This window comes from Rhinolophus hipposideros (genome assembly GCF_964194185.1).
Source record: "Rhinolophus hipposideros genome assembly, chromosome: 18".
Lineage (NCBI taxonomy): Eukaryota > Metazoa > Chordata > Mammalia > Chiroptera > Rhinolophidae > Rhinolophus > Rhinolophus hipposideros.
In genome coordinates, this window is record NC_138064.1 from 677,324 (window position 1) to 703,104 (window position 25,781).

The following is a 25,781-nucleotide window of genomic DNA, read 5'->3' on the forward strand; positions in this document are numbered from 1 at the left end:
CTTCTCAGGACTTGGGCACATTTTGAATCGCTGGGACAGAGGAGTTCACATTACGTGACGTGCACACAGCGTATTCTGTGCAGCGTCTGCTCTCCTCACCTATGTGGCCTCACAGTTTGGGGATTTCTCTCTGAACACAGAGCTGCCCGCTCTCCAGGGACCGGGTGTCAGCGAGCGTGCCTACAGCTCCTGGGAACAATGCAGCCATTTCTCACTGTCTCTGAAGGTGCAGTGACATTTCTCTTGTGAACCAAGAGAATATTCAAGAAATAGGAAAGCCTTGGTATTCGACTCCTGATAAAAGTTTGGTTTGAGCTAGAAAGTCAGAAGCAACTTGGGGTCTGGGCCCTGAGGCCGCCTCCTGGCTGGAAATGCGGTTAGTAAGGCGGGTTCTGGGCTGTGGTGAGGTCGGGCAGCTTGGCCTCAGCCCTGGGGGAACCTTCTGCTCCATTCCCTCCTCCCTCCTGGAGAGGCGGTGGTGACTGAAGTTCAGTGGTTGGGGACCTTCTTCCAGCAGAAGGAGAAGCAGTCTGGGCTTGGCCACTAAACCAGCCAGGGCTGATAGAGAGCTTGGTTCTAAGCCAGTTTTCCTCTCTCCCTGGGCCTCAGTGTCCCCATTTGCGAACGGCGCTGATCTCTGGGCTTTGCCGGGGTCAGCCAAGGTGCCCTGGAACCAGACGAGCCAGCGTCATCCTCCAACTGGCTGTGTGCCCAGTGGGAACCCCATGACAACAGGACAAACAGTCTGAAACCTGGACGTTAATCCTCTTTCCACCCACAGTTTGCGCAGGGCCTTGAGCGCACGAGAAAACAAACTTATTTGGAACACTGGCCGCCCGCACGCGGCTCTGCCAATCATTAACCTCGAGGTTCAGGTGACCCGGCCCCTGCCCTTCAAAAGGCGCGCGCTGCGCCCAGCGAGCATCCGCCCGGCGAGTGCCCACCTGCAGCCCCCGCAGCGAGCAGCGAGCAGCGAGCAGGACCTGTCCGCCACCCCCGCTATGTCCGCTATGTCCGCGGTCCCCGCTGCCGGCGCCTGGCCGCTCTTCCTCCTGCTGGCCGCCCAGCTCGGCGCGGTCGGCGGCACTCCCCAGCCGTGGCGCTGCGCGCCCTGCTCCGCCGAGAGGCTCGCGCTCTGCCCGCCGGTACCCGCCTCGTGCCCGGAGCCCGCCCGGCCCGCCGGCTGCGGCTGCTGCCCGACGTGCGCCCTGCCCCTGGGCGCCGCCTGTGGCGTGGCCACTGCGCGCTGCGGCCGCGGGCTTAGCTGCCGGGCGCTGCCCGGGGAGCCGAGGCCCCTGTACGTCCTCACCCGCGGCCAGGGCGTCTGCATGCTCGTCCCGGAGGACCCCTCGCCCAGCGCTGAGGCCACAGGTACCGCCATTACCCCCACCTGGTCCCCTCCCCTGGGACAGAGGAGCGGGCAGGGGCAGGGCACCTCCAAACCCACAGCCAGTGGGGCGCAAACCCGCCAGCGCAGAGCGTGGGGTGGAAGCCTGTAAGGAGCCTGGGGCAGGGGCCCAGGAGCGCCGGCAACGTGACGGGAGAGCTGGGCAGAGCCCAGAGCTCGTGTGCAGCCCACTGAGTGCAGGGGACCGGTGGGGTGCCCTGGCAGTGGGGGTGCCCCAGGGGCCTCTGGCCCACCTCTCTGGGGCCTCCAGAAGGCATGCGATGGGAACCCTCCAGCTGCCCCCCACCAATGACTGGAATGTCCTTTGTAACATACGCCCTGTGGAGACAGCATGTGCTTCCCAGATGTTTACAGAACATAATGTGAGAGTTTAGGCTGAAAACCTCACTGATTCAAGCCATAGAAAACAGTGTTTGATGTACCTGCCGCCTCCCCACAACTTGACAATCAGGCTCTTTCCTGAATTTAGCGGTGATTTGTTTGTAGTGGGAACCAGAGGAAGTACTTCCTCTCCCCCCACTGCCCACCTCCCCACCTCCAGGTTCCCTGCTGGGGCGCCTGGCCCTCCGTGCAGGGGACACAGACTTCCTGCTGGTTCTCTGCCTTCAGGGGCCAGGAAATGGAGTGGGCCCCGAGGTCCTCCAGCCAGGGGCTCCCTGCGGCCCCTCAGGAGGCCAGTTCTGGGAGGTTCTGTCCAGCACCCGATACACACCCTAGGACGATCTGCAAGATGTGTGCTGACACCCCTCTCTGGGAGTTGTGGAGAAGGCCCTGTCTGCAGGGAGGCTGAGAGGAGGGCCATGTGGGCATCTGGACTCACTCCTACACAGCCCCACGCTGCTCACCTGGAGTTACTGAAATGTCCATTTTGTGGGCAGGAAGCCAAGGGCAGCTCAGGAGTTAAGCCATAACCTGTGGCTGCTTCAGGGCTCCTCCCCGGGACTGGGATGAAGGTGCACGCACGTGGCTCCCTCTCTGATGTGGTGGGAGCAGAACACAGGGCACCCTGGCCAGACCCGAAGCTTAGCGTTTTCCCAGAACAGCCGGTGTCACTCTCCCAGAACCCTCAGAAGTGCCTGTGGCGAGGGATGCCGCGTGGCTCTGGGTCAGCGTCCCAGCCTCGCGTCCCAGCCTGGTCTTTTGGGAAGGGACACGTCTTCAGGGAGCCAGGTGCAGACGCCTCAGGAGGTCTCATGGTCTGTGGCGTTCCGTTTTCAGATGCACAGGGCTCCATGGCCCCAGAGGATGTGTCCCCTGAGAGCGCTGAGATGACCCAGGAGCAGTTGCTGGGCAGTTCCCATCTGATGGGCCCGTCTGGGCATGACCTGCCCATCCTCTGGCACGCCATCAGTAATCTCCAGAGTACAAGCGCTCTCGAGGTCGCCGACGTCAAAAAGGGGAAGGTGAGGCTGGGGCAGGGGAGCTGCTTGCTTGACCCTGCTGTGCTGGGCAGGCAGATGAGCCTCTTGTGGGTCCTGAGGCCCTGGACACAAACATGCTCTTCCCCCAAGCCCAGCAGACATTTCTCAGCTGAGATCTGAGCACAGGACTCTGAGCAGAGGGTCCTGTGCAGTCTCTGCTGTGCGACATTAGACTTGTTACTTCACGTCTCTGAGCTCATCTCTGAATAAGGGCCTCAGATGAGGCCAGCCAAAGAACATCACCACAGACTTCTAAAGCTTACAGCAGGCTTAACACCCCTGCCCCCCCATCACATCTCCCCCCACCTTCTGAAAAAACCGGAGTAAACCACACATAGCATACAATTTAGCACTTAGCCACTTGGAAGTCTAGAGTGCTGTAGCATGAGGACATCATCACCCCTGTCCCCTCAAAACTTGATCTTCCCACACGGAAACCGCCCATCCCTGGACGCCCTGGGGCCTCCTCACTGGCGTCAGTTTTTAATTCTGCCACTTGAGGGCGACAAAGAACCGAAGTGGGAGTGACTCCTGGGGATTTCTGCAAAAGTCACTTCCACAACCTGCGTGACCGGGGAAAGTGAAGGGTTGAAACATTCTCCTGACACTTCAGAATTTCATCTGGAAGTGATGACAAATGAGGAAAAGTTCATTCTGAGCCAAACTGCCCAGAAGAATGCCTTCATCCTCACCCGATTTGGCGCCTGTAAACTGACGCTGTAGAGGGCAAGTCGATGACGCCCAGAAATCTCTGTGGCGAAGTTCTCCATTCGGAGAGGCTGCCGTCCTCCTTTCAACCAGGCGGCTGCTGCCAAAGTGACCCACGGGGCGGGAGCCGTAGGAGACAGCCATGGTGCTTAGGGGCGTTTAGGGCACCAGGTCCCATCCTTAACAAGCCCAGAGGGACACCGAGCACCACTGCAGGACACGGGGAGACGCAGAGGCTGCTCCAGGCCTGCCCTCCACAGCCACACTCAGCCTTCCCGCCCCGGTGTCACCTAGACTGAGAATGCACTTGTCATTTATCCCAATGTCACGTTACTCTTTCAGGGGCCCTGCCAACGGGAACTGTACAGTGTGCTGGAGAGATTAGCTGAGGAGCAGCAGAAAGCGAGCGACGGGCTCTACACCTTTTATCTGCCCAACTGCAGCAAGAATGGCTTCTATTACAGCAAACAGGTGTGTGTCCCCACACAGCCCACTTTCCTCCAACACGGCGCCCACTCCCTAACGCTCCAGGAAGCTGATCTGTTAAGTAAGAACCAGCCCTCTGGTCCAAGGAGCAGACAGCCTGGGAGCCTGAAGACCAGCTCAGTGCTGACGGCTGCGGAGGACACCGTACTCACGGCCTGGGCAGGCGGGTTCTTCTCACCGGCCACCCCAGGGGAGGGAGCCACTCTGCTTAGGAGAGCTAGCCTTGGACACCTCTTGCTTTTTTCTCCCTACAAGGGGAAAGAAACTATAAACACAATAGTATTTTCTCAGCTGGCCAGGCAATCAATGAGATCAAACAAAGACTCAATTTGGGGCGCCCTTTAGGACTCAGCGAAGCGCAGGTTCTGTGGATATTAGGTGGGAAACTGAAGACTGGGCAGAGCTTCATAACAGACTAGGAGTTTGTGGGGAAGTCCGGGGGCCTGGGCTCTGCCACGGGGGCATGACGCCGACGGCTGTGCACATAGCACACCGTTCTGCACACACGCAGAATGGACACTTGAGCTTTGTCTCCAGTTTACGAGGAGAACCAGGGCCCCTCCTGGTTCCTGGGTCTGCCCGCGGTCATGGTCAGGGCTTGCAGGTGTTTCCCGTGGCCCGGGCTCCCAGCCGCCACACTCTCTGCATGGTGCTGGGTGGCATGGACCTCTGTCTTCCCCTCCCTCCAGCTTCCCACTGACTGCTCTCGACCTTGGATCTTGTGTTTGCAGTGTGAGACGTCCCTGGATGGAGAGGCGGGGCTCTGCTGGTGTGTCTACCCCTGGAGTGGGAAGAGGATCCCAGGGTCTGTGGAGGTCAGAGGGGACCCCAGCTGCCATCAGTATTTCCACTGAGAAGAGAAGCAAAACGCCTGATTCTTTCCCATGAGATATTTAAGTACATGGTATATTTATACTCTATAACACACACTTTTATATATATGTGTATGTATATATAGGAACTACTTTTTACACTGCACAGACTACTTGATGTACAAAGGTGTAGTTTATTTATTCACTGTAAGTTATTTTTCTACACTGTAACTTGTGCTGTATAATTTATATATCATGAAACACTTCTTACCACGTTCTATGTAAATACATTTGAGCTCTTCGAAGGTTTGTGCTTCTCTTTGTAAAGAGCATGGGAAAATACTGCTTAGAAAACACCAAATCAAATACGTGCTGTGGTTTTTCAAACGGACCAGTGGAGGACAGTGGAGCCTGGCGGAAGACTACATGCTCCAGTCTCGTCCACGATCCATGGTGCGTGTGAATTTGCAGAAGTTCAATGTTGATTGATCACAGCTGGAGGTGGCAATGTGGCTACATGTGAGCACAGGCATGGATACATGGTCAGACACACTTGCACAATGTGAACAGTTCGGAATAAATGTTCTCGGGCCATTGCTACTGCTGTGGATTCTTGCAGAACCCCCTTCCTCTTGCAGTTCCCGGCCCCCCCACCCCTGGAGTACTGCCGTGCTGAGGTCCCCCGAGACCAATGCTTCCGCTGCCCAGCGGCATTGGGGTCACCCTGGGCTGGGCACTGTCCACCTCCTGCTGCCCTAACTTCACCATTCGCCCCTTCCCTTCCACTTGTAAACAGGCTGGGGTTCCTCCCATCTGACGTGAAGACAGAGGCACCCCTTGATTTGCTGGCTCACCCTCTCCTATCGCCTCCCCTCAGCCTGTCCTCTGCAGAGCGGAGTGGCCTCCTTCACCGGGCACCCTGCCTGTGCCTTCTGTTTGCACAGCTCAGCCTTGGGCACACCGTCCTCTCTGCTCCTTGGATCCCTTCTTCCTTAAAGTGTTACCCGTTTGCTTGTCCTGCCTGCACCCCTCATCCCGGCCCTGCTGAGAGCTCCTTCCACAGCGCTCCTTGGATGGGCCTCTCATCCATCCCAGCAGGGCCTCCTGGCTGCCCCGCTGCCCAGTCTCCCCATGCGCCCCTCAGCCCTAGCCTCTGCTCACCCCAGGTTGCCTCACTCCTCTCACAGTCCCCCCTCCCCCTGTCTGGGCTCCCTCTGTCCCCCTTCACCTTTCGACCCCAAGGTTGCCATCCTCCATCTGCCCAGTCACTAAGCGATCTGTGAACTCAGCATTTCATATCATAATAGCTGAAGAAAATGGATGCAAAATCCTCAACAAAATACTAACAAACTGACTCAGGCAACATATTAACCATTCACCACGACCAAGTAGGATTTATCTCAGGAATGCAAGGTTGTTTTGACATCCCCAAATCAATGAATGTAGTAAATTATATCAATAGAATAAAAAAGAAAAACCATATGACCATCTCAAAAGACTCAGAAAAAGCACGTGATATCCAACACCCTTTCATGATTAGAAAACTCAATAGACTAAGAGTAGAAGGAAGCTGACACAAGGCTTCTAGAAAACCCCCAGCAAACATCAGTTCGTGGTGAAGCTCTATGTACGTCCCCCTACGACCAGGACAAGACAAGCCTGTCAGCTTCACCCCTTGTATTCGGCATCGTACTGGAGGTTCCCATCAGGGAAAACAGGCAAGACAGAGACAGAAACGGCACCCAGAAAAAGGAAGCTGTGAACTATTCCTATCCGAAGATGACGTGCCATTCCATGTAGAAAGCCTAGGTAATCCATGAAACACACTCAGGACTAATAGATGAGCAAACACCACTCAGGAGACAAGATCAACACGTAAAATCAATTGTATTTCTATGTGCTTGTAGTGAACAGTCCAAAAGTGGAACTAACAATCTCACTCATAATAGCATCAAAGAGATTAAAATGCTTTGTAATATACTTAACAAAAGAAGGTACAAAACGTAGACCCTGAAAGCTACAAAACATTGTTGACAGAAATTAAAGATCTAAATAGACGGAAGGCATACCATGTTCATGCGTCAGAGGACTTCACAGCATAACGTGGCAGCACACCCCACACTGACCTACAGGTTAAACACAGTCCTTTTCAGAGTCTCGGCTTTGAAGAACCGGAGAAGCTGATTTAAAAACCCACAGGGAATTGCAAGGAGCCCAGAACAGCCAAAACAGTCCTGGAAAATAAAAAATAAAAGAACAAAGTAGGAGGACTCATGCTCCCTGGTTTCAAAACTTATCACAAAGCAATGGTAATGGTGACAGTGTGTTACTGGAAGAAGGAGACATTTAGGTCAAGGGGAGAAATAGAATTCAGAGACCATTAATAAACCCATACACTGATGGCCAACTGATGGTCAGTGAGGGTGGGAAATCATTGATGAAGATAAAATAGTGTTGTTTTTCAATAAATGGGGACAACTGGATAGTCACACACAAGAGAATGAAGCTGGACTCCTACGTCACACTATATACAAAAGTTAAGACTTAAGTGTAAAATCTAAAAATTAAAAAATTTAAGACGATAACATAGGTCTTTATGACCTTGGATTAGGCAAAGAATTCTTATAATAGATATCACACCAAAAACAGAGGCAATAAAACTAAAAACTATAAATCAGACTCCATTAAAATTAAAAACTTATGTGCTTCAAAGGCCACCATCAAGAAAGTGAAAAGACGACTCACAAAATGGGAGAAAATATTTGCAAATCACATATCTGATAAGGAGCTGGTATCAAAAATATATAAGGAACTGCTACAACTCAATATAAAGACAACACAATTAATAAATGGGCAACATCTGTGAATAGACTAAGAAGACACACACTGGTCAGTAAAGCATATTTAAGACAGCCAGCATCAGCAGCCACCAGGAAAATGCAAACCAAAACCACACTGAGATGTCACTTCACACTCACGAGGGTGGTTACGGTCAACAGACAGGTAACAAGTGCTGGGAGGATGCGGGGACATCAGACCCTGGTACACAGCTGGTGGCAACGTGAACTGGTGCAGCCACTTTGGAAAACAGTCTGGTAGTTGGTTCCCCAAATGATTCAACATAAATTTACCGCGTGACCCCGCCTTTGTGCACACAACTTGCTCACAGTTGCCTGGGGCTTCTCACTGTTTCTGGTGACCTTGAAGTTCTCCTTCAGGACTGTCCTGGGCTGCCTCCTCCTCAAGCCGTAAGTTGTCCCTGATCCAACGCCCTCATCCCCAGACTGCCTCCTCTGGTTTTCTCTGCTGTGGAAAGTCAGCTGCACGTCGCTCAGATTCGCTGTCGTTTATGAGAGCCTACCTTCACCTTTTTATGCCCACACACAATCCATCCAGGTTTTGGGGTGCTGTCTTCCAAACATGCCCCAGCCTGGCCACACAGCCCCCCTGCACCAGCCCTGGCTCCTGTCATTGCTCTCCCATGTCACTCCCCTGTCCCCTCCGCTCCCAGCTCCCCACTTACTCCGGCCCTGACCTGACCAGTCTCTAGCCTCAGCTCCTGTCTCCCACCGCCCGCTGGCACACGGACCCACACCCGTCCCCTGACTATCTCCAGGCCTCCTGTGTGCCTTCCAGCTGTGCTTTGAAAGGAAGTGGGGCCAAGGAGTGTGACCGCGAGAGGAAACATCTCCCTGGACAGGTTGTGTCACGCGGGGTCTCAGCTCCTGCTCCCTGCACAAGAACGCAGGACATGGCGAAGCCAAAAGGAACACCCACGGAGCTATGGGTAGGGGAGTCACACCACTATATTCTCGTGCCTGGCGGCCTGGGCGAGACACAGGAAGTAGGACCCACATGATCGCAATCGACGTCGAGTTCTCTGCCTGCCAACCAACCAACCAACCAACACAGCCATGGCAGCTATATCAGTGGCTAATGGCTAACTGGTTACAGCTGATGGCCACCCAATTACAGCTAGTGACCATCTACTACCCGAGCCAGCACCCACGTGAGGCCGAGAGCCTGGAAACTGCTCTCTGGGACTCTGTCCCTACAGGTTGGCACCAGAGGAGCCAGGTTTCAGGACACACCTTGTCATGGGCAGTGACCGTTACTCTTCAAGTGTGTCCACTTGCTAATGGAACCCTGGAAAGCCACGCCCAAGTCTGCATGGCCTTGACCCAGGGGGTGGAGTGGCCACACACACACTCCATGGTGACGGTGGCTGGGGACCTGTGGTGTGGGGTGGGTGAAGGGGGCAGCCAGGGGCGCTCCGGGGGTCCAGCTGGCCGGCTGATGGAGGGAAGATCGGGAGAGAGTCAGGTCCAACGTCACGTGTTCACCTGACAGAACAGCAGAGCACTTAGAAGGAAGGGGGATGGAGGACATGTCCGATGGCCGGTGGGTGAAGGAGGCAGGTGATGTGGCACTTCCGGGAAGGCCGGTCAGGGGCCCTCAGAGCTCCCAGCTCCTGGCGCCCCCGCGCAGGCCCAGGTAACCACGCCCCACCCGCCCCCACCCCGTGGCCGTGGGCCCTGCTCTCCCGGGGGGTTGCCTGCTGAGGGGCTCCTCTCTCCCTCCAGCCTCATGACTTTGCAGGCGCCTCACCTCCAGAAGCAGCACTCTCCTTCCTGGATCCCCTGTCATCTCCGAGGACCGCCCCCACCCCTGGGTCTCCAACACTTAGCACTCACTGCTCAGCACACGTGCCTGGTGAGAAGGACGCAGCTGAGATGCTTTCCTAGTGAATCAGGAATGGCTCTAAATACAAGATTCCTAGACACAGCACATCCTTCAACGTCCTGAGGTCACGGGGTTGGCACTGTGCCTGAAGTGGCTTTGTGATAAGGGGCAACTGTCTCTAGACTAGGGAGGGGGTACTGAGACCCCAGAACCCCACCAGTGTCTCCTCCTGCCTTGGCCACTCCCTTCTCCAGGCAGAGGGCGAAAGGACCAAGGGGAAGGACTTCAGGCTGAATTGGCCAGTGTGTGTCCCCTTGTCCCTGCCCCAGAGGACAACAGGGACAAAAGCTAAATGCCGCGAGGGCCACCGAGATGCTCCTGCTGATCTGCTCCCGGGACACAGTGAGGCTGGCGGCCAGACCTCCTGGCTGGAGGGCACTACCGGTGGCCTGGCACCTCGTGGGGCCAGGTGGGGGCACGTGCTTATTGTGCCATTCTGACCGGTGGACCGTGGGGACATCCTGCCCTCCCTGATCCTTGTTATTACAGTCACACCAAATTGGGGGCCAGTCACTGCCATGGGAGAGGGGTTCTTTATGGTGAGAACTTTATTTATCAATTATAAATACATTGCAAGACAAACTTTTCAAAAATATTTTCCCCCCAAAAAACCTTAATTAAAAAAATAAAGACGAGCTAATAGGCAGGCAAATGTCTGGAGACCCCGCTGTGACTGCGGCGGGCGGCAGGGCCGCGTGGCTGTGGCCTGTAGTGTGGCTGAGGCTCGGCCGGGGTTATCTACACAGAGGCAGCCGCTCATGAAGAGGCTTTTCTGTGTCTGTGTGTGAATCAGAAAGGAAGGCGGGGGGCCATTCTGTGCTCCTGCTGGCCTTGCCGGCCCCCCACACCCTGTCTGTCTTCCTGATTAGATACAATCATTAGTGTTCACGTCGTGCCAAGGAGGACGAAAGGCGAGAGACGAGCAAACTTCCTTTACCTTGAAGGAACTTATCCTCAACAGTAACCTTGGTCTTGAATTTTTGAGCAGGAAGGCACCATTTTCTGCCATTATCTGAAGCAGCGTGCTACTATTTGCGATGCCTCTGAAACCAAGGGCTGGCACTCACCTCTCTGCCCCTGGCCCCCCACCCCATGGGGCCACCAGCAAAAGCCCTGTCAGACAACAGAGGGTTAGAAATACCCGCCATTATGGGTTCCCAGAGTTCCCCAGAACGTTCTTTTGTTTGTTTATTTTAATAAGCAAGACTCTGCCGATTCCCTCTACCGGTTCCCACACAGGGCAGGCGACCTGAAGACTGGAGCTATCTTCTGGGTGGGGGGACACCGACTCTTGCTCCAGTGGGCGTGTCGGATGTCCAGACATCACAGTGCTGGGGCTTCCTGTTCTCGAGAGGCCGGGCTCCTGTCACAGAGGGGACGAAGCGTGCAGCTGCTAAGGCGCAAAGTGGGGGTCGCCACATCAGTGAGCAGGGCGACAGGGCTGGCTGTGCTGTGCTTGAGTTTACAAGTAGTTTTAAAGGAAGCGACAGGAAAAATCACACTGTTTCATCAACTACCGCAAAGTGGAAAAACACTCAAGTTCACCACATAGAAGAAAGAGCCCTAGGCATTTCACGCATCTCTTTCTAAACTTTGGTTTTAAGAAAAAAAAAAAATCAATTCTCTACAGAAAGAAATACAAATCGAGACTGTAGCCAGCTGCTGATCACGTCGTTGGCAGTCTTTTGTGCAAAATAGGCGTATTTGAGCTCCACATTAACTAAAACAAACAGAAAAAGAAATATATTGAAATAACCCCCAACATCAATCAGGGCCCCACGCCTGCCCTGGGAGAATGCCAAGTGACACCCAGGCCTACACTGCTAACAAAGCCCCATAAGACACTCACAGAAAGGCACCCTAAAATAAGAATTATCTTCTCCAATTTGCAAGGAAACAAAACATAAAAATGAAATTTTCTTCTGTTTATGTAAATTTGTCTTGAGATGAAAATATATTTATTCTTTTTTTCCCCAAAACTCTCTCATTTATTAAAAGAAAAAATATTGAATATGGTAGCTTTCTTTAAAACAATGGTTTAAAATTTCATTTCCGTATCAGACTAAATAAACTTTATTACAATTCTATTAACCACAGACTATCAGAAGATCCACAATGCATTTTACAGGAAAAACTATAGCCACATCTTTAACTTAGAAACATGTTCCTTTAACATGTTCCTTTGGATGAAAAGAGTTTATATGTGATGATAAAGGAACTGTCAGGAGTAAGGGAAAAAGCTTAACTCAGAAAATCTTATATTGTGTATAAATGTTCACGTGATCTTCATTCTTTAAAATGAAGCGAAGTGTCTCTGAGACAGCTGAGCCCAGATCCTCCTGTTTAGTTGGCCTGGGCCCCCTGCACCTTCCTCAGGGGTCTGTCCCGGGCCAGGTATAGCAGCCTGCAGGCCTGTGTCTCAGACCCACCCTCCTGCCCCATGGCTGAGCGGGAGCCAGGTGCCGTGGTGCCCCCAGCCCCAGGCTTACGTGCTGTGTCTACTTGCTCTCCACGCTGTAGCACTGCATGTCCCCTTTACCCTTCGCGTCGTGGCCCGGGAGGGGCTGCCCGTACTTATCCACACACCAGCAGAAGCCCCGCTTCCTGCCTTTGGAAGGGCGGCACTGTGGACGGAGCACAGGAGACCAAGTGTGAATGAGGAGGCCCCCAGCGCAGGGTCCTGATGGCAGGGGCAGGTGCCAGGACCCGGGCTGGCTTCCCAGCATGGCCAGAGAAAAGGCCGTGGACAGGCCGGGCAAGGCCATACGTGCACAGCTGTCCACAAAGGCAGGGGACAGGGCGGATCGCGTCCCTCGGGGTCCTGGGTAGACGTGGACACTCGGCCACAGGCCCATGTGCTGAAGGAGGGACGAGAACGGCCTATGCCCTGTGTCCGTCACGTGTGTCTGACAACACACCCCATGCCACGCACAGGCTGGCTTCTCAGGTAGTTTGCTGGACAGTGACGGATGAGAGGCCACGAGGCCACGGCCACTGGAGAAGGCGGGCCTGTGGCAGAGCTGTTCGGTGCTAATTCTGAAGGTACCAGAAGGAGTTGTCTGACTAGAAAGCCAACTGACATGCTGCCACCATGTCACCGGGATCTATGGAAGTGACTTCCTGTGGCTTAAAATATCCCCATGTGCAATGTGTTGGACCCTTTACAGCCTATTACTCTCGGGAGGCCAGGTGTGAGGGGACAGTGAGTGGATGGTGGGAGGGACAGGGCCTCGCGAGGCCGCGCTCACCTGCTTCTTCTTGTAGAAGCCCTTCTTGTCGCAGTTGGGGATGTGGACACCCCTGGGGCTCAGCATGTTCAGGAACTTCAGGTGGTTCAGTGTACCCTCCATTTCCCGGCGGCAGGGCCCCTGGGGGGTGGTGGGGTGGTTATTCGGGAGCTCAGCTGCCTCACAAAACCCCACATGCCTGAGCCTGCCTGGCAGGACCAGCGCTGCACCCATGAATGCAGTTGTCACCACTCCGACGCGGACAACCACGGCCTCGTCTCTTGTGTGTCCCCAGACAAGGCCTAGAACCGAGGAAAGAGTGACCCCAGGCCAAGCAGACAGAGTGCAGTGTGTGTGACAGCATTTCCCTGAACTGCAAGGCCTGCACCTCACGCTTCCAGCAGTACTGTTTCACCTTGGCCCTCACCAGAGCTCCGAGGGGGTCACTGTCCTTGGTGGAAGGAGGGCTCCAGGCTGCCCACTCGCAGCTGGCTGGACTTACCCACAGGGCTCCTGAGCGAACAGGGACCTCGTGACCTCGGAGCGCCCAGGCGGGCCCCACCCACCCGGTCAGCAGGGGACAAGGGTCCGACTCACGTATTCCGTGTCGCGCTTGGACTCGGAGGAGAAGTTCTGGGTGTCTGTGCTCTGGGCCTCGTAGTCGACCTTATAGCGCTGGCTGTCCTTGGCGTGCCCTCTCTTGATGACGTCCATCTTGGTGTGGCCAGGGTGGAACTTGGAGTCGGGCGCCCGGTGTGTCCCCGGCGGCACGAGGCTGCCCGTGTCCCCGACACTGGGGTCTTCCTCCGACTCGCTGCTGTTTTCTAGAAGCCACAGGGAGAGCAGATGGTTAACGCAGTCCTTTCAAAACCTGCTGTGGCACCCAGCCACGTCTAAGTGGGGATGGGACTCAAGATTCCAAGTGCAGTCACGAAAACACCTGGGTACTGTGACTGTCATACTAGCGGTGGCGTGGTGGCTTTACCTCAAGCAGCTGTTTTAAAAGGAAACGCGAGCCGACCTTTTACAATGCGGGTGTTGCTCAGCTTCCAGGCCTCCTGCCTCCACCAGGAGGGGGCGGAGCTGAGCCCCAGGGAGCCCCGGGCAAAGGATTCACAGATCCCGCCGGCCCTGCCTACCCCGGTGGCCCCCAATCAGCAGTGCTGGGGGTGCGGGCAGCACCAGGAGCCCCTGCAGCGCCCCCCTGGGAGGCAGGCTGGCGGTGTGAGAGGTCCCCTGTCACACCTCTACCTCACTGCCCACCCACAGGCGCTGCTCAGACCTGCGTCCCGGGTGACCTTCCTGGGTGAGACCTTCCTCTAGTGGGCACGTGAGTGATGGGGCGCAAAGAGCACCAGCGCCATCAGGCTCCCACGACTGTGGCCACAGCTTCCACTCCCGGGAAAGGAGGCGCCTCCCGCAGGGCCCTCTCCGAAATCCACGTGCTGAAATAATACCTGCGGTGACACTGGTGTCGGATGCGACTGTCATGGGGTTTAACTACACTGAGGCAGCTGCGCTGACGTGCAGCGGGAACGCCCAGGAGGAACTTGGGGCAGCGCGGGAGGCCCCCCCTTCCTGTCCCTGCAGCCGGGCAGCTGCCGCGCGGCCACTCCACTCAGGGCAGGGCGCCCTGAGGCCCCCTCGCCATCTGGGCCCCAGTCGGCTCCGCCTGGCGTGTTCAGCGCCCTGCCCCAGCGGACCGCTCTCTGCCCTCCAGGAACATGCCGCGCGTGGTGGCAGCGGGCCACCGCCGGGAAGCCCGCCAAGTCCGCCGGCGCTCGGGGCGCCCCGGGGCCGAGTGGGGCTGGCAGTCAGGGCGCTCCAGCTGCAGACGCCCCGCTCTCTTCTGGAGGCGCCACGCGCAGGGGCACCAGGTGGGGCTCCACGGCCCCCCAGGAAATGATCCTAGGAGGCGAGGGGGCCCAGGGTTCCCAAGGGGTGTGGTGCCGGGAGGCTGTTCGTCTGGCCCAGCGCCCACGCCCTGAACTGGTAGGGTTTGGTTTCAATTTCCTTTAACGTTCGTTTCTTCCTTTTTCTTTTTCGGGGAGGTACTGATGCAAAGGGTGTGCTAAGAATATGTAAATAAACATATTTGCATTTCTTTTCCAAGAACTCTGAGTAATTTCTTAAGCACCCCTTTCTAATGCCTGATGATTGAGGCTTGAAGAGGAAACCTTTCCTTTTAAGCAACAGAGCATTTTAACGTTTGACTGTCATTTATGCCCCTCCCCCATGGATTTTAGAACTCACTTATGTCTCTTTATAATAATTTTGTAACAAACACATCAATTCACACTGTGGTAGTAATTAACATGTCCAATAAAGCAACTCAAGAAGACAAGGTTTATAAGAGCCTCTCGGATCACTTTCCGAACGCCCGGAAACGCGCTGCAGCAACGCGGTGGCGCACAGCCATTCGCCCTAAGAGACAAACGCTGCTGGTGCTCTGAAGTCCTACTGGGACGACACAGCACTGTGTCAAGCAACTGAAAAGCTGTCTTTCCACCGGTCCTGGGAGAAACGGAGCCAGCGCTGCCTAGCAAGCACACAGCCTCACGCCCGTGGAGTGTGGGGAAGGGGTGACAAAGGGAGCCGCTCGCCCCCACGCCGGCTGGAGGGGGCGGGGGTCGAGTTCCCCGAGCCTTTGGCTGTGTCGGGACTCTGCTCGCTGCACTAGCTGGCTGAGGCCGCGTGAAAATTGGAGGACGCTCTTTTCAGAACACGATGTGCGGTCCTTCACCAGCCGCGAACCTGATGCGTCCTCCGCCTCCGGAACTGGACGCATTCCTCCCACTTCAGGTTAAGGCAGCAAACAGCCCCGGGGCTTCATCCATCTCCCTTCCCGTTACCGAGCCCTTGGGCCCGCACTGCCCGCGGCCTCAGCCCTTGGCCTGTGTCTGAGGGCCCCTCAGGCAGGGGCGGGTGGGGTGTGCCGCGGCCTGTGCGCAGGCTCCTGCCTCCGAGGGACCTTGGAGAGCCACTTCTTTCTAAGCGTCAGATGTCCAAGCGCAAAGACTCTAATAACCCGATTCCCACTTGGCTCCTTTAGGGACACTCCGGGACGTGACACTGCTCTGCAAACCGCAAGGCGGGTACCATTTCCTACTACGCGGTCCCAATCCACCTCCCTGCACCCCGGCCCCCAGCCCTCGGCGCGGATACGCTCGCTCCCAGTTCCTGGGAACCGAAGTCGCGTTCCGGAGCCCGCGGCACAGTCCACGCCCACGTCCTCGCGCCGCGCGGGCTCACGCGGCCGCGAGTCTCCTCTGTCCAGGACCTTCCCATTGACCCCCCACCTCCGTGACTGCTCCCCCCACACCCGCCACGACATGTTTCACCCACTGTCGCCGAAATCGCTTTGCAATGTACAAGCACTCGGCACTCAGAGAACCGAGCGGCTGCGGAGGGTCCCTCGGGTAGCGCCCTCGCCTCGCGGGGCCCCAGTCTCGCCACGCACCCCCCTCGGGGCGCGGAAAGCCGGGGGGCCCCCGGGCGCGGGCGGCTCACCTGGCGCGGGCGGCGCGGGCAGCAGGTCGGCGCGCAGCCGGCCGGCAGCGCTGGCGTTGGCGCAGAGCCCGCGGCCGTCCAGCAGCGCCTGCAGCGGGCGCAGCTCGCCGGGCTCGGGCTGACAGCGGAGGCCGGCGCCGCAGCGCTCGGTGTAGACGCCGCACGGCTGCCCCTCGCGCAGCGCGCACGTCAGGCAGCAGCCGCAGCCCGGCTCGCGCACCAGCTCGGCGCACGCGGGCGCGGCGGGCGGGGGCGCGCACTGGGCCAGCGCGCGCGCGTCGCAGGGCTCGCAGCGCACCACGGGGCCCGCGCCCGCGCCCGCCCCCGCCCGCGCCCCCGGCGGCCCTCGGAGCAGCGCCAGCGCGGCCAGCGTCGCGGCCCAGAGCGCGGGGCACGTCAGCTGCATGGCGATCGCCGCGAGGACCCGCAGCGCGGCCGGCCGGGGCGCACGGGGACCGTGGGACACGAGACTGCGAGGCTGCGGAAGTGGCCCAGGCGGCGGCTCGCGCCCAGCGTCTCGTTCTCCGTGCGGCGCTCGCATCTGCGCGGCCCCGGCGCGCCGGCCTATATAGGAGCCGTCGTGGCCGAGGACACGCCCCGGAACGGCGCGCAGGGGGTGGGGGCGGCGGGCGGGCGCGCGCGGGCGGGGCTCTGGGGTCGCGCATCCCGCCGGCGCAGCGCGGCCACGCGGGCACCTGCTCCTCGCGCGTACCTGACGGTTCCCGAGAACCCGGCTCGCCCATCCCCCGGCGGCCCCGGTGCCTCCGGCCGTCCCGCGTCTCCAGGCCCCAGTCACTCCAGCCCCGCCGGCCCCCGGCCCACCTGGAGTCCCCGCCGCCCTTCTCCCTCTGTGCCCCGGGTGGGGTCTCCCGCGGCGAGCCTGCGTCGAGGGACCTGGCGTGCGCTCTCCGCACCCGTGTGTGCTTTGCAAAGCTTTCCAAAATTCAAGTCCTCGGGCTTGGGAATTCGTGGGACATTTCTGAGGAGACCCGATTCGCCTCAGGTCTCGGGGAGCCGAATATTCGGGGTTTTATCTGCACCCGCGGGGTCGTTCGTCCCCTTCCCCGGCCCCACAGATGCGCGTCTGCAGGTGTGCTCGTGGGCTTTGCCCTTTACAGGGTCATTTCTCAAAGCGGTGGAGGCTTACACTTGCTGTCGCCCCGCAAGTCCCCAGTGGGCAAAGTGGGCCGGCGTGGAACGAGTCCTGAGCAGGGCTTGTCCAAGGTTTGATCTGTTTTAGGTGTTCTCCCTGATGACGCTTTCAAATAGAGCTTCCATGCCCAACTAAAGAATAATATAATAAAAACGGTAAAGCGGGCACTGCCGAAGTGCAATTAATAATCAAACAGTCCTTAAAATTGGTGATTTTTCACTACAATTTCCCCCCGGCCACTTAGTACCCCTGCACTAAGTTCTCTCTGGTGCGCGGAGGTGGAGACTTGGGGGTTGTTTCATTCCGCGCCATTAAAACACTGCGCAGTCGAGAACCTGAGGTCGGGGTGACCTGCGTCCGCCAGCTCCGCGGACGTCTTTTCGGCGTTGCGCGCGCCCCTTCTCCAGGTGGCCGCCAGAGGACGCGCGTGGTCCAGGCTCCAACTGGAAACGACGCTTTCGGAGAGAGCTGGTGAATCAGGCTTGGGAACCGGTGCGGCCACAGCGGAAGCGACTTTCCTGGACGCTGTTGAAATTGGACACTTGCCCTAGGAGTGAGTGGGTAGGTTTCGTGGAAGAGCCTTTCGCAGTTTGCTCCGGAAACAGCACGTTAGGGCCCCCTGACGTCCAACCTGGCGAGCCCCCTCGTAGCGGCAGGTAAAGCTGACATTCACCCATGCCACTCACCGTCTCCCCTCTGTGTACGTGTGTCAATATACACCCCCCTTTCAGAATCGGAAGACCAGTGTCCTCATAGCGGATAAAGAAACACTACATAAAACAGTGGTAATACCGAGGCTCGACAGAGGACAAGTCCCCCCGCGCCCGCCCTCGGAGCGCAGCCCCTGACTCGGCCCCCCCACGTGGTGCCTTAGCCGCCCGTCCTGACTGCCCGCCGCTCCTGGCAGCTGTGTGTCACCTGCTTGGACAGCCACGAACAGGCTCTCCGATGTCATTGGAAACTTAAAGGAAAGGAAACATCCCTCAGGGGCACATCTATTCCTGAAATAACCACAGAGCCTTGATTCTGAAATTGGAGCCGGGATGTGTCTCCAAAGACTGTCGAGGTCGCAGGCGCGCTTCTGCTCAGTTCAGTGTCTACACGGCCGCGCTGGTCACTGTCAGGGCGGCTTCCCCCCCAGCGTGGTCATCTGAGTAGTGGACGGGGAGGCCGGGACAGCGCCTAAGGCCTCCCCCTCGGTCCTGCTCCCCAAACCCCGACCCGGCCGTGAGGTCGCGGCGAGTCCCTAGAGGGCGCTGACGCTCCAGGATGTCCGCGAACAGGGGGACCAGGACAAGCTGACCGGTCCATGGTAACGCTCAAGAATACTCCATAGCAATGTGTTATGCAGACTGTCAGCGCCTTTCCCCTGGAGTCTTGCAACAGGGAATTGTTTCAATAGGTAGTCATTTTAATGACAAAAGTGCTGGGAAAACCCCCCAGAATGTAATTATTGCAGGGAGGACTTGATGGGATAAAACTTGATTTTGTGACATGCTGGCTAACTTTGTCAGATTGTCGGTTAATCTGGCGTTCGTGGTTATTAGCACAACCTAGAGCGGTCAGGGGGAAAGGTGTTTTTTCCCCTGTTGGAGGTACTTGGAAATAATTGGAAAGTATATACACACATCAGAATAACAGAGCCCTGTCACCGCCAAAGTTTGGGTGACGGGGCTTCTGACTCGTGCCCGAGGGAGCCTTTCCCGACTCTCACTTCTGAAGTCTGACCCGACTCTGCACAACTAAGTACCCCACAAAGTCGACCCTGCCCTCCTGCCCCCAACCCCAGCTTTTTCTAAAATGTAAGCAGCTTTCCAACTCTTTCCCCTGCAAGAAGCGCTCTCTTCTTCAGAATACTTGCTGACACGCTGGTGTCTCATAAAACAAAAATACATTAAATGCCAAGAACTTTGGAAGTCCAATGTGGTGAGAAAAATCATAATCCGGCAAGAAAATCTTAAAAAGTATTTTTCTTAGCTTCTTCAGTAATGGAGTTTCGTCGAGGCATTAAACAGCCAAAATTAAAATCTGTTATTTAATATTATTTAACAAAAAGCTGCCTTCCTTATTTCATGATAATTTGAGCATTCATTCTCCTCAAAGAGCTTTGGAAAAGTGACAGTCAAAGCTAATGCAGGGCCAGCTTGATTAGGTGATCAACTTGCTTCAAATCCACAGGGTTCTCGATTTTCTCTGCAGGAAACCCCAGACCTGTGAGCCCCCTCCACAAGCGCCTCCTTCCCTGGGGGGGGGGGCTCCTTCATGGGACCCTGGGATCTCTCAGGTGCTCCCAGACCGTGAGGAGCTGCCTGTCTCAGTCACTTCCCTGGCTTGAGAGTTTCTCCTTGTCCCCGGATTCTGAGGAGGTGTGAGGCCTCTGCCCACACCTGCCCCCTGCGTGTGGGAGGTTTCTCACTGCTGCCACACCAGGGCCTGGGGAGCTGGCAGCTTTGGCCGCTCTTCCTCTGCCGACTTGGCCTCTAATAAACTCTTCCAACCCAAGGGGATCTGGCTGTTTCCCCCCTGCTGAATCAGCTGTGTCAGGCTCGCCTTGTGCTCAACACCGCCCCAAGATTCAAGTTCCCACTTGGGGCTTTCTAGTGGGAAAAGGCAGCGTCTCAGCAGATCGAGGCAACAAGCGGCTGAATGCTGGGTGTGACTGGAGCACCGTCCGTGTGGCCTCCACGGCTCCCTGCCCCACCTGGAGTGGGGCCGCTGTCGCCCGTGTGAGGAAGGGGAGGGGGTGGGGGCTGTGAGCCGGGTGTCCCCGGTGCACAGCTGTCGATGGCAGGCCTGTCACAGGTGACCATGGCCCCCGGGCCCGCAGGGCAGAGGGATGGGGCAGGGCGAGAGGGCAGGCTGTTGGGGTGGCCCAGGCAGGAGGCAAAGCTGTGGAGGTGACACAGCCCAAATGCGACAGACGTGGCGTGCTAACATGAAAACAGGAAGTCCGGTACTGGGCACGTGAGCTCTCTTTTCACTATATTCACAAACTTTCCTCTACATTTGTTGCCATTTAAAACTGTTCTGAAACTAAAAGTTCCTTAAAAATGGAAAAGACCACTCTGCTTGAAAGTTTCCCTTTCTCAGTCACCCAGCTGGTGAGTTGAGGAGTCCGGTCGGCCACTTGACAGCAAAGCAGGCATGAGGAAAGTGCGCTGCGCTGGGCGCCATGGCGCGGACGCTGTGCCAGCAGCTCGTGGCGCCAGGCCGGCAGCGCCCAAGGGCAGTCGTGGGAGCTCGTCAGCATCTCGAGCAGAGCCATCCCATCTCTGGACTGTCATCTGACAGCCTCACTTGGGCTGCGGTGTTGACAAGAGGCGTTGGAGGGCAAGGCTGAGCGAGGGAGAGCAGAGGGGAGGCTGCCACCGCACCCAGTGTGGGTGAGCGTGGGTGAGGTGCTCAACGATGGACAGGGTTTGCTGTGGCGTGGACGGGGCTGCGTAGAAAGACCCAAGTCCAGAACCCCTCCCGTGTCACTGGCCCGAGCCCCTCAGTGATGGCCTCGTGGTCAGCTGAGGCGGGTACGCTGCTCACGTGGTCTGGAGGAGACTGGGTCTGAGGTCTGGGCACGCTGAGTCGGAGGTGTGCGTCCGTCACACGTGTGGAGGGGCAGGCGACCACATGCCTCTGAGCTCTGTATGGAGCCGTCCCTCTTTGCCCTCCGCCACTCCCCTGCAGAGAACTGAGGGTTACGTCTTTGGTGACCCCCAGGCTCCGTGCAGAGTGCAGTACTTGTATTGAGCTGTCATTCATATACCAGTGTGCCACATAGTTCATCCACTTAAACCGGGCAATTCAAGGACTTTTAGTGTAATCACAGAGTTGTGCAAACGTCACCATAATCTAGTTTGACAACGTATTCATAACTCCCCCCTCCAAATCTCCCAAACCCTGTGCCCCTTAGCAAATAGTCTCCTTTTCCTACTGTGGTCTTTTAAATTCTGACAACCCTCTCTGTTGTTGTAGTCTTTTAATGATAAGGAGCCCAGGTCACTGGTTATTGTGTTACCAGCGTGTAACAATTACGTAGAAATGAGCTACCCTTTTAAATATAAAGGATTTAGAAAAGATGACGAGAAGATCGTGTATCTCTAAGCGGAGAAACCTGCTTGCATTTCTGGGCCAGTGGTTTGCCTGCTGCGTATTTTCACATCTGCTTGAGATGCTGACGGGAAGCTGTGGTGGAAGTGGTCGTGGCTCTCTTTCTTGGCTGTATTTCTTTAGCATCTGTTGTAAACAAAGCAGAAAAGCGCCTTTCTAAACCTGGGACAAGTATCTCAGACGCAAGGAAGCCAACAATGGAAACGTGACATGAAAGTTCAGATGACGATAAATCCATGGCACAAGTCGCATCGGTCATGCAACGTAATTCTGAGGCACAGAAGCAAAGCAAAGAGCAGTTGGAAAGCCTCTCGGGAGAAATAAAGTACTTGATAAACTCTTGCTTTTCACTGTTTTTGTTGTGAGGATGCTCTGTCTCCTTTTGGCCAAGTGTTTATAGACTCAGGTGACACACTTTTGAAGCTGGAGGACACCATACCGGAAACGTCCTCTGGCACCCTCCTTGTAGAGGTCAGAACTAGCGGGTGGCAGCCCGGACCTCCGGGGAGTTAGTGGCAGGTCTCACCCCAGCAGGGCCGCGATGCAGTCGTGCAGACCGGTGGGGATGAGCACAGAACTGCGCCTGTGGGGCAGACCAGGCATTTCCAACACTATTTTGAGGCTCAGGAATTTTGTCAAACGAAGTCTTAGGTGCACCAACAACAAGAAAGGATTCTGGTGATGGGGACATAATGTGCAGCTTGGGGACTACAGTCCAAAACATTGTGACAGTGTGGGATGGCGTCAGATGGTTGCTGGACTTACCATGGTGATCACCTCTTTAGGTGCATAAATGCTGAATAACTGTGGTGTACCCCGGAAACATACAATATGGTACGTTAGCTATATTTTTAATAAAAACTAAATAAAATAAAGGATTTTAGGGCAGACTCATTGTGATGGGGCTGGGGGCTGTCCAGCTGCCCTGGGAATACCCTGCCACGTCCCACCCCCATGTTCTTCTTGAGCACGGGGCTCATCCTTTGAATACCATCACTGGCTTGCTTGTCCCTCTTCTCTTCTCTACTGTGGAATCTCTGAACAGAATGGTTGTGTCTCCCAGGAAACTGCACCTTGCTCAGGACCTCAGGAAAGATGAACTTGCTCTTTGACTGCCAGGTGCAGGGGACAGACCAGACGAGGATAACTGCCGTCTCAGGTCATGGAGCTAAGGTCATGTGGGACAACCGTGTACAGAGGGATGATAATCAAACAAAGAAACAGCCACACAACACACACTGTGGAGGGAATGCAAGAGCGGGAGGGAACAGGAAGTGGCAGGGTGGCTGCAGCAGCTGAATCTGCTGTTTGCATAAGGCAGTCAGTGTGTCTCTAACAAGGTGACATTTACCTGGATCCATAAAGAAGTGAGGTGGGACACACATAACATACATAACATACACAACATACATAACATACATAACATAGCAGGGAACACGAGGGCAACGGTCTTGAGACAGAAGCTGGTAGGATGAGATAAGGAACAGCAATGACGCCAGCTTGGAACAGAGCTGGAACAGGGTGAGTGGGTCAGAAAATGTGCACAGAAAGGTCTCAGGGAGCCAGTGTGCTCTCCTACCAAAGGGAGGCCGAAAAACCCAGACTCGTCCAGCTCTCTGCACTTTCCTGGGGCACTGGCAGGCTTTCACATTTCAGAAGAAAGAGAAGCCTGCTTGAACTCACCCCTTCTGATCTCAAGACGAGCTGCAGGCTACTCTAAGGATTTGGGATGGGGACACTGGAGTAATGTGATGTGACTTGGCATCTGAGTCTCCCTCCCTCTGGCTGTCCTGTTGAGAACAGATGATAGAAATCTGAGCGTGGAAGCAGAGGCCAGTGGGAGGCTCCTGCAGAACCCAGCACATGGCAAACCCATCCAGTTTACCGGGCCTCTCAGCTGCACACTGTTTGCGACCTACGTTACAATCCATTTGCAAAGCCTTTTGTCTCTACCTCTGAGTTAGGCCCAGGATTGACTGCTGTCATCGCCTGCACTGCTCCTGGTGGCTCCCTGGCCTCGTCCCCCTGACAGTCTGCTCTTGGGGCAGCAGCCAGAGGATATTCTGAAATGTAAGTCAGGGGACCGATGGCACAGAAAATGGCAGAGTAGGGAACTCCAAAACTCTTTCTCTCCACTAAAGCAACAAGTAAGCTGGCAAAAAATATCAGAACCATGTTTTCCAAATTCAGGAATCTAATAAAAAGTTTACTACAACTGGAGGAATAGTTCATGGAAAAAGAAGCTCCTCCATTTTGATGTAAGAGCATTGTGGTGTTTTAACTCACCCGCCTAAACTCTCCACTTCCCAGCTCAGTGGCAGTTTTGGGGGTATTAGACCGTGTCCCTAGTGTGACTCGCTGGTGCCAGAGGGGACAATGTTCTTAAATAATTATGGCTGTGTGTCTGTTTGGTGGCTCCCTCAGGGATTGGTGTGGGGCTTTGTTTCACTTGCCTGGAAATTTCTCAGGGCTGGAGCATCTCCTGGGTGGCATTTGTCAAACATATTTAAAGGCAAATGTATTAGCAGCAGCTGCCTGAGGCAAGGGGCAAGAGACAGGACAGGCAGCAGACAGACCACAGGCTTAGAGGGGGATGGGAATGCAAACGAGGAGTAAGGTCTTGGAAAGCTTCTGAGTATACTGGGAATCTAGGAGGCTACACACAGGCCCGTGGATGGATGTATGCTCAGGAGACACTGGCAGAGACCCTAAACTTCCATCTCTGGCTGACCTTTAGGCCCTGCTCATTCTGGAAGTGAGGGATAAGGCAGAGTTATAAATGGCCTAGCCATGCACTGAAGGTGTGCCGAACACAGGGCCCACCTGCAAAGACTGGGAGAATATTTTATTATGTTGGCTTCAGGCATTTAAAGAAATCTCCATCAAATCACTAGCTGACCACTAAGCTAACAGAACTGAGACTTCAGTGACCACATGACAAAGAATAGTCTTTACAGAAAAGAGTTTAGAAGAGCCACAAAACAAACAACTACAACCCACAAAAAGCAGAAACTACAAACCCTGGGGAGAGGGAGATTATGATTTCCAGAGTTACCATATTATAATATTGGTGTCTGTTTTCAACAAAAAATTACAACACATGCAAAGAAACAAGAAAGTACAGCCTACTGAGCAGAAATTGTTCCCGAGGAAGCTCAGACATTGGCTTTACTATTAAAAGATTTAAAACAAACCATCTTATACATGCTCAAAGAGCTAAAGGGAAACCATAGACAAAAAACTGCAGGAAACCAGGGAAAGGATATCTAAACAAATAGAGAATATATAAAGAAACAAAAGATAGAAAATATATAAAGAAACCAAATAGTGATTCTGGAGCTGAAAAGCACAATATCTGAGATGATAGAGGAATTCAACAACAGAGTTTAGCAGGAATATGAAAGAATCCACAAACTTGAAGATAGCTCAGTTTAGATTATCCAGTGTGAAGAACAGAAAGGAAAAAGAATAAAGAAAAATGAACAGATCCTAAGAGACCTGTAGGATACCATCAGTGTACCCACATATGCATAATGGGAGCCCCAGAAGAAGAGGAAGGAAAAAAAGGGGCAGAAAAAATATTTAAAGAAATAATGGCCCCAAACTTGCCAAATTTCATGAAATACATGAATCTACACATCCAAGAATCTCAGTGAACTCCAAGTACAGTAAATACAAAGAGATCCACACCATGACACATTATAATCAGGCTTTTAAAAGACAAAAACAAAGAACGAATCTTGAAAGCAGCAGGAGAGAAGCAACTTACTTTGTTTGTTTAGAAAGGTTCTTAATAAGAATTACAGACAATTCCTCACCAGCAAGCATGGAGGTCTGAAGGAAGAGGGATGAAATATTTAAAGTAAGGCTAGAGGAAACTGTTAATCAAGAATTCTAGGTCTGGAAAAGGTCTCCTTCAAGAATGAAGGAGAAATTCAGACATTCCTAGAGAAACAAAAGCTGAGGGAATTCACTGCAAGTAGTCCTGACCTACAAGAAATGCTAAAAAGATTCCTTCAGGCTGAAGTAAGTGACAATAGACAGACACCAAAAGCATCTGGAGAAATAAGGAACACCAGTAAAGGTAACTACAGAAGTAAACATAAAAACTAGTATTACTGTATTCTGGTTTGTAACTTGTCTTTCTTATTTTTCCTATACAGATTAAAATTCAAATACATAAAACAATAATATAAATTTATGTTAATG

At 54.8% G+C, this 25,781-nt stretch overlaps 2 protein-coding genes across 2 annotated transcripts; one reads left to right on the top strand and one right to left on the bottom strand.

The window, feature by feature from the left end:
- The first annotated feature begins 794 nt into the window (after positions 1–794).
- Positions 795–6,292, top strand: IGFBP1 (insulin like growth factor binding protein 1). The gene is made up of 4 exons (XM_081079145.1): positions 795–1,371; positions 2,627–2,811; positions 3,880–4,008; positions 4,755–6,292. Exons 1-4 carry the CDS (start codon positions 1,002–1,004, stop codon positions 4,875–4,877), a joined length of 807 nt encoding a protein of 268 aa, XP_080935271.1. The 5' UTR covers positions 795–1,001; the 3' UTR covers positions 4,878–6,292.
- A 3,801-nt stretch (positions 6,293–10,093) lies between these two features.
- On the bottom strand, positions 10,094–16,721 carry IGFBP3 (insulin like growth factor binding protein 3; the record flags this gene model as incomplete). The annotated part of the gene is made up of 5 exons (XM_081079361.1): positions 10,094–11,298; positions 12,068–12,202; positions 12,827–12,946; positions 13,403–13,629; positions 16,316–16,721. The coding sequence occupies 4 exons, from the start codon at positions 16,719–16,721 to the stop codon at positions 12,077–12,079; spliced, it is 879 nt and encodes a 292-aa protein (XP_080935487.1). The 3' UTR covers positions 10,094–11,298; positions 12,068–12,076.
- Positions 16,722–25,781: the final 9,060 nt, after the last annotated feature.